The following is a 7,708-nucleotide window of genomic DNA, read 5'->3' as shown; positions in this document are numbered from 1 at the left end:
GAAGTCGAGCTTGCTGAAACGAGGCACGCCTAGCCCGGCGAAGGGACCAGGCGCAGGTGGCGGCGCCAGGGCGGTGTAGTGCATAAATGGGGGCCCTTGCGACGTCGAGAAGTTGGGCAGCGGGGACAGCAAGGGGGGGGGGGGAATTAATGAGGTGGATGGGGATGGGGGCTGATGGTGTGGAGGTGGTAGACGCGGCGGGCAGGGTGGTGGGAGGCGCGGTGGAAAGCGGGGTGGTGGTGGTGGTGGACGCGGCAGAGATGGAGGAGAAAGCAGTTGTGCCATACCCCGACATCCCGTAGGGAAAACCCTGGGGCATGGCGCCCACCAAGGAGGACGCCTGGTGGCTCTCCACGGTCACCAGACGAGTGTTGAGGTTGGTCAGCTGTTGGACGATCTCGGCGAGAGCTTTCGTAATGGCGTCGGGGGCGGGCAGCGGCACCACCGGCTGCTGGACGATCTCAGCAAGAGCTTTCGTAATGGCGTTGGGGGTGGGCAGCGGCACCACCGGCTGGCCCAAGTCTCCTTGTCATCTTTGGAACTTGGGATTGCTGATACCAAAATGATAGGATCCTGGATCCTACCGCGGCTGCGCAGTGTGTAGGGATAGGTTGTGGGAGGCCGACGTTGGTACCCTCGTTGGCGATGGGGAGCCGTGGTGGCGCGGTGAAGGCGGCGGCGTGGCTAGGGCTCGGGAGAGGGAGAGAGACGTGTGATGGGGGTGGCCCCTTGAGGCCAGGCAATGATTTTTGCCTTGCTTAATTCATTCCAAAATAATCCAGAGGTACCTATCCTCTACTAACAAAAATCAATCACGATCCCTTGAGGCCAGGCAATGATTTTTGCCTTGCTTAATTCATTCCAAAATAATCCAGAGGTACCTATCCTCTACTAACAAAAATCAATCACGATCTTATTTTTAAGGAAACAAATGAAAATATCTAAAAGGGAGAATCCTGGGAAACTTGGTCTATGACATGTTTAAGACCAGATGACTCCATCATTGCACTAAGGCCTAGGTCTTCCTGAACTCATCAAGAATAGAAAAACGAAAATACAGTTTCTTCAGCAAACAGATAAATGCAATTGCTCTCAAATAATAAAGGGTAGGGATGCAGGCAAATATAAAGATGGCCCTTATATTGCAAGGAATCCCTTCATACTCATACATATCCTTCACAAAAGATCAAACTGGCACAATTCCCAACACTAGAATTTAAAAGGACAAGAAGATTTACCATATACATACTACAGAGTACGTAAGAAATCATAGCTTAACTACTCCAGATTGATGACACCTTCAAATCATCTTCAAGTACAATTAGGCACAACATAACACATCCAAGTTAAGGTTGAGATTTCAACCTCCGTTTACCCCTTTTGGTCAGCTTCAGTTGAGTTCCATCTTAATGGCAGTCTTTCCAATCTGAAATAACAGTCACGAAATTATCTTTTCCATGACACTGTCAGACTTATCTGCCTTGCTCAGCATTTCTCTGAAAAGAGTTAATGCATCCTCTATCCTACCGGCTTCACAGTAGCTATCAATCAAAGTCTTACAGGTAGCAACATCGGGTTTCAAGCCCATAGAGATCATGCCACCAATTAAAGTAGTAAATGTAACAGCATTGGGTTTCAAGCCAATCGAGAGCATGTCATCAAGGAGCTTCATCACTTCGTCTGGTTTACCAGCTAAGAAATACCCATGAATCATTGTACTATAGGAAACTACATCAGGCTTTACGTCTGCATGTGGCATCAAATCAAAGAGTTTTTGGGCCTCCGTAACCTTTCCTTCTTTGAAGAGCTGGTCTATCATTGCATTGAAGACAACGACAGTAGGACGAATGCCACTATCCATCATCTCATAAAATAGTTCCTCAGCCTTCCCCCATTTGCCGTGCATAGAAAAACCATGAATTAGAGTTGTAAATACTACGACGTTGGGAGACAATCCATCATCAATCATTTGATAGAATTGGGCCATTGCATCTTCAAGCCGGCCGATCCTGAAAAGCCCATCTATTACTGTCCCATAGTTAACTATGTCTGGCACCAATCCTTGCTGCCGCATTTTGTTAAAAGTAAGCATTGCCTCATCAAACCTTCCGCATTTACAGTATGCATAGATCTGTATGTTGAATATATGATGATCAGGTTGCATTCCGTTTCGCACCATCAGGTCTATGAGATTATTCATTTCAACAAGATTTCCTTCAGTAGCATACCCATGAAGCAGACTTCCATAGGTGGCGACATTGGGTTTTTCACCGCTCTCAATCATAGAATTAAAAATCTCTCTAGCTTATGCGTGCCCTCAAGATTTACAAAGAGAGTCTATCAGCATACTGTAAGTAACAACATCATGCCGTTGCCCATCTCTGGACATTTCTTTGAAGATTCTGACGGCCTCTTTCCACTGTCCCGAAGAGAGGTATCCATGGAGCAGACTGTTATATGTAGGGCAGTCAGGCATAATGTGTTCGTCAAACATCTGTCGAAGGACCTCCTCGGCCTTGTCCATTGCTTGAACCTTGCACAGTCCATCGATGATTGAGTTGCAAGTCACAACACTAGGCGGGATTACACGATCAAAAATACTACGTTGAAACAGTGACAAGATGCAGACACTTGGTCTATAACATGTTTTAAAACCAGATGACTCCATCATAACACTAAGGCCTAGGTCTTCTTGAACTTCTCAAGAATAGAAAAACAAAAATATAGTTTCTTCAGCAAACAGATAAATGTCAAAAAATAAAGGCTAGTGATGCAGGCAAATATAAAGATGGCCCCTATATTGCAAGGAATCCCCTCATACTCATACATATCCTTCACAAAATATCAAACTGGCAAAATTCCCAACACTAAAATTTAAAAAGACAAGAAGATTTACCATACACATACTACAGAGTACATCAGAAACCATAGCTTAACTTCTCCAGCTTGATGACTCCTTCAAATCATCTTCAAGTACAATTAAGCTATGCAGCACGGATACGGATACGCGCATCGGTATTGGAAGGATACGGATACGCGGATACGACAATTTCCTAAAAAACCCGATACATGGATACGTTTTACTATTTTTTAAATAAAAATAGATAATAGCGCATATTAAAATTGTGAAAGACTGAAAGTAGTAAATTACCTTGCAATAGCAATTGCCAGCCAAAGCAAAGACCGGAACTCCGGAAGCATCTCCATTCTTCAATTGTCCATTCTCGAGTTCTCCAAGACTCCAAGTCCAGAATTTGCACAGAAAAACCAACTATCAATCAATTTATTACTAAAACTTGAGTATCCAGTAATCAGTAGTAGTTCAGTACATCACCTTCTACTACTAGTGTACTGGAGTCTGAACTCTGAAGCAATGTTTTCAAGTCATCCAGTCGAACCTAGTCGCCATGGAACCGACCAGAAGACTAATCGCGATTAGTCGTCGACCAGGACGATTAGTCGAACCTAGTCGTCCTATATATGAGGATATATATACCTACTATATATATACCTATATATACTATATAGTATACACAATAAAGCAAGCATCAAGAGCATCTCTGTCTCCTACTGAGTTTAGGTGATGACTTACTTGTGGGAGTTGTTTTCTTCTCTTTTCTGCCATGTCCAGAGGTCCATATTCCTGTTCCAAACTCCATTTCTTTGCTGACTTGCTACTGAAAGCCTAAAATATCAAAGAAGACCATAATTAGCAACACTAATGTAGTCTTGATCTTGACACAGCTCAACAGCAGCACTGTTGCAGTAGCAAATAACTAGCATTTAGCAAACAAGTTCAGTACACATAAGCTAAAGTGTTCAAGTTCAGTACACATAAGCTAAACTGCTAAAGTGTTCAACACAGTCACAAACATTGATATCTAATTTAACAGTCCAACAAAAATAGGCAACTAGCCATCTAATTAAGCAAATCAACATTAAAAGTGAAGCCTCCATCTCCATCTCCAGTTGGTCCATCTCCAGTTTCAATTGGTGCAGATTCTTCATCCTCCTCCATTTCTATTGCTGAATCTACATGCTGATCTTGGTCTTCATCATCAACTTCATCAATATCTTGAGTCGGAGTCACTGTGTTCCTTGGACACTTCCTGTTCCTAGCATAAGTACGCCTCATAGGGGCAGCAACAGCAGCACGAGTAGCAGCAGCCCTAGGCAAGTTACGTCCCTCTAGACCCTGACTTGCACCAATAGCCTCATCCACAACAGCCCAAGTCATAGCATCGCCACCACCTTCCTGAACTGGTTCTGGTTCACAATTTTCATTGACCCATTCATTTTCCCAATGAAATTCATCAAGCAAGAGTGGATTGCATATCTTTCCTTTGGAACCCAGCTCTCTAATTTTTTTAAATTTGTTTTCCATCTTGCGGTTGTAACTGACATATACCAACTTATTTAACCTTTGGTGCTCTAATCGGTTTCTCTTTTTTGTATGGACCTACACAAAATATAATGCAGAATCACATATCAATATTACTAATTTGCTACCATACTTAATTACTCAGCAGTAGTACACTATCACTTACAGCAGAAAAATCACTCCAACTACGCTCACATCCAGATGCAGCGCAACAAAGGCTAACAATCCTTTTTGCTAAACATTGGAGCTCATATGTGAGGCCACCATATGCACCCCACCAAAGCACTGTAATTTCCATAATTCCATTTCAAACATAGAATTCCATTATTAGTTCATTGCTGATTGCTTTTAGAAAAAGGGAAGGAAATAGTTATTAGAGAACTTACTATGATTTTTTCTATCTCTGACTCTTATTGCTCCTGGCTGTGAGAAGGATTCGCCTTTAGCCCTCTCATAGTCTTCTGCCTGCTTGCTTATCTTGTTCTGCTCCTCATCATCAGTCACCATCTTCCACATAACTTGATTAAACATGATTCTCAGCCTTCCTGCTTGTCTTCTATCCTTTTCCTTTAGGGCAAAGAACTTGCTTGGATTCAAGTATAGGGCTACTCCATACAGCTGCTGCTCCATTTGGTTTTCCCATCTGTTGTCATAGTATTTTAGTACCTCTTTGAGTAAATCTAGTTTGCGTTGCAAAGAATCCTTGATTGCGGCCTTTGCAACATCCATGGCTGCCATAATCTCAAGAGTTGTTGGTGTCTCATCTCCATCTGCTATCCTTAGAGCTACAAGAAGTGGTTGTGAAGCTCTTAGGCATAATTCCACTTTATTCCAAAATGGCATTGAAAGGATAATGTTCTCAACTCACCGGCCTTCTTGAGTGGTAGAGAAACTGGTAGCATGCCATTCATCACTAACCACTAAATTCCTCAATCCACTCCTGTTCTTATGCAGGCTTGCCAATGTGAGAAATGAAGTGGCAAAGCGAGTTACAGCTGGCCTCACAAGATCTTCTCCAATCTTATTTCGCATTAGATCTAGAACCCTCCCATGCTTGTACATGAATCTGGTCACCTTCTGTGCCATGTTGATGCAAGTGTGGAATTCCTTGATCTTCCCAATATCCTCCAACAACAAATCCAAGCAATGGGCTGGACATGGTGTCCAAAATAGATGTGGGATCCTCTCCATTAAAAGCCTCCCTGCTGCCTTGAAGTTGGCTCCATTGTCAGTGACAATCTGCACCACGTGTTCCTTCCCAACCTTATCAATTTGCTTCTCCAACAAGTCAGCCAATATATTCGCATTTGCTATCTCACTTGAAGCATCAACAGACCCTAGAAAGAAAGTCCCTGCTGGACTGTTAGCAAGGAAATTGATGAGATGGCGGTGGCTTGTGTCAGTCCACCCATCGGACATTATGGTGCAACCATATTCCTTCCAAGCCTCCTCATGCTTCTTCCTCAACTCCACTGTTCTGTTCACAGCTCTTTCAAGCAGCGGAGTCCTAACATCATGATATGATGGTGAGCGGTACCCAGGACCATATTGTCCAATTGACTCAAGCAAAACTTCCCAGCTTCTTGAATTAATGACGTTCAATGGAATGCGATTCTCATAAAAGAAATCGGCAACATGATCATCAACAATTACTTTGGCCTCCTTATTTTTCTTTGTGCACTGCTCAAGTGTAGGTTGACTTTGCTTGGATTTGTGCCTCTCTACAACTACTTCTTCTGGTGACTTGCAAAGCATGGAACTCACTGACCTGGACTATTTTTGAGTTGCTAGTTTTGCTGCAGCAGATATAGTGAAAGAAGTGATGGCAGCCTGAGCAATCTTCTTCTTGGCTTGCTTAACTTTTGTTCCAGAACTTGGTACTGGTACAGCTGTAGGTTCTTCTGCACCAGCAGCATCTTGTTCATCTTCATCTTCTATAGGTACCTCCACAAGAACAGTCCTTGAACTCTTTTTCAGATAAACAACTATCTCCTTCCTAACTATTGCTGGAGTATTAGGACATTTTATTGCATCTCCATACCCCTAGCAAGGTGCTGCTTGAATCTGCATATTCCGGATGGGACTACCTTCCTGCAAAATATGCACTGCACAAAGTCCTTAGAAGGATCTGGCCACCACCCATACTTCCATCCTGGGTCTTGAGATCTTGCCTTTCTCTTTGTGTCAACAGCATGGGCAGCAAGATCTGGAGGTAGTTTTGCTATAGCCCTCTCAATTAGGGAAGGAATATCTTCTAGAGTAGATGAGGAAGCCGTGGCAGCAGGATCTAACCCAACTGATGAATCTGGAACACCTCCTTCAAGGTCAGGTGGAGGCATGTACACTTCAACATTTGCACATCGTCGGTCCACATCTGTAGAAGAACAACTTCTTAGGATGGACGATGGAGAGCCAGAGAATAGCAGAGGGACAATAGTACATCACAGCAAGCAACCTAGCAGTTTAGCAGAGAGCTAGAGAGGCTGCAAAGTGAGGGAAGAAGATGGAGAGGGGAAAGGCACATACCATCGTCGGAGCAGCTCATCACGAAGAACGGCGACTGGAGGCGCACGGGGAAGACTGGAGGCGCGTGGAGCAGCAGCTGTCACGCATAGGAGAGAAGAGAGAAAGAGCAGAGCAGCAGCAGCCAGGAGAGGAGAGGAGAGCAGCAGCAGCCAGGAGAGGAGAAGAGAGCAGCAGCAGCTAGGAGAGGAGAGGAGAGCAGCAACAGCCAGGAGAGGAGAGGAGAGGAGAGGAGAGCAGCAGCAGCCAGGAGAGGAGATGAGAGCAGCAACAGCCAGGAGAGGAGAAGAGAGAAAGAGCAGAGCAGCGGCAGCCGTCACGCACAGGAGAGAAGAGAGAAAGAGCAGAGCAGCAACCTCTTGTATATATATTATAGACCCTAGTGGGCTAAATTGGTAGCCCAACTACTCACCTGGAAGCCCAGTCAGGCAAGCCCAAAGAAGGCAGTGCCCAGCCTGGTCGTGCAGCCCTCTGGTCGGACGACTAATCATGATTAGTCGTCGACTAGTCGGACGACCAGGTTTCTAGTCGAGATAATTGAGTCGAAGTCTCTAATCGAGGTCATGGTACCGACCAGACCGACTAATCGCGATTAATCGCGATTAATCGGACGACTTGTAAACATTGCTCTGAAGTAGACAGGAGAGGAGAGGACAAAGGAGTACTGTTATTTAAAACTGATAACAATTAAACATTGCAATTAACCACTTAAGTGTACTATTATTACAACACAGCAAGTTCCTATTCCTCATTTGTTTCATTGTCATCCACAACATGAAGCTGCGGATCATCCAAACCAAAAGA

At 44.3% G+C, this 7,708-nt stretch overlaps 1 protein-coding gene and 1 pseudogene across 1 annotated transcript; both read right to left on the bottom strand.

Annotated features, from left to right (window-relative positions):
* Positions 1-1,186: 1,186 nt before the first annotated feature.
* LOC136545342 (protein Rf1, mitochondrial-like) lies at positions 1,187-3,225 on the bottom strand (annotated as a pseudogene).
* A 694-nt stretch (positions 3,226-3,919) lies between these two features.
* Positions 3,920-6,136, bottom strand: LOC136543416 (uncharacterized). Its single transcript, XM_066535871.1, has 4 exons — positions 5,275-6,136; positions 4,768-5,166; positions 4,548-4,666; positions 3,920-4,459 (listed from the first exon to the last, which is right to left on the bottom strand). Exons 1-4 carry the CDS (start codon positions 6,134-6,136, stop codon positions 3,920-3,922), a joined length of 1,920 nt encoding a protein of 639 aa, XP_066391968.1.
* Between the last annotated feature and the right edge of the window lie 1,572 nt (positions 6,137-7,708).

This window comes from Miscanthus floridulus, chromosome 3 (genome assembly GCF_019320115.1).
Source record: "Miscanthus floridulus cultivar M001 chromosome 3, ASM1932011v1, whole genome shotgun sequence".
In the NCBI taxonomy this organism is placed as follows: Eukaryota; Viridiplantae; Streptophyta; class Magnoliopsida; order Poales; family Poaceae; genus Miscanthus; species Miscanthus floridulus.
Note: the sequence above shows the minus strand (reverse complement) of the source record. Positions and strands in the feature narration are given on the sequence as shown.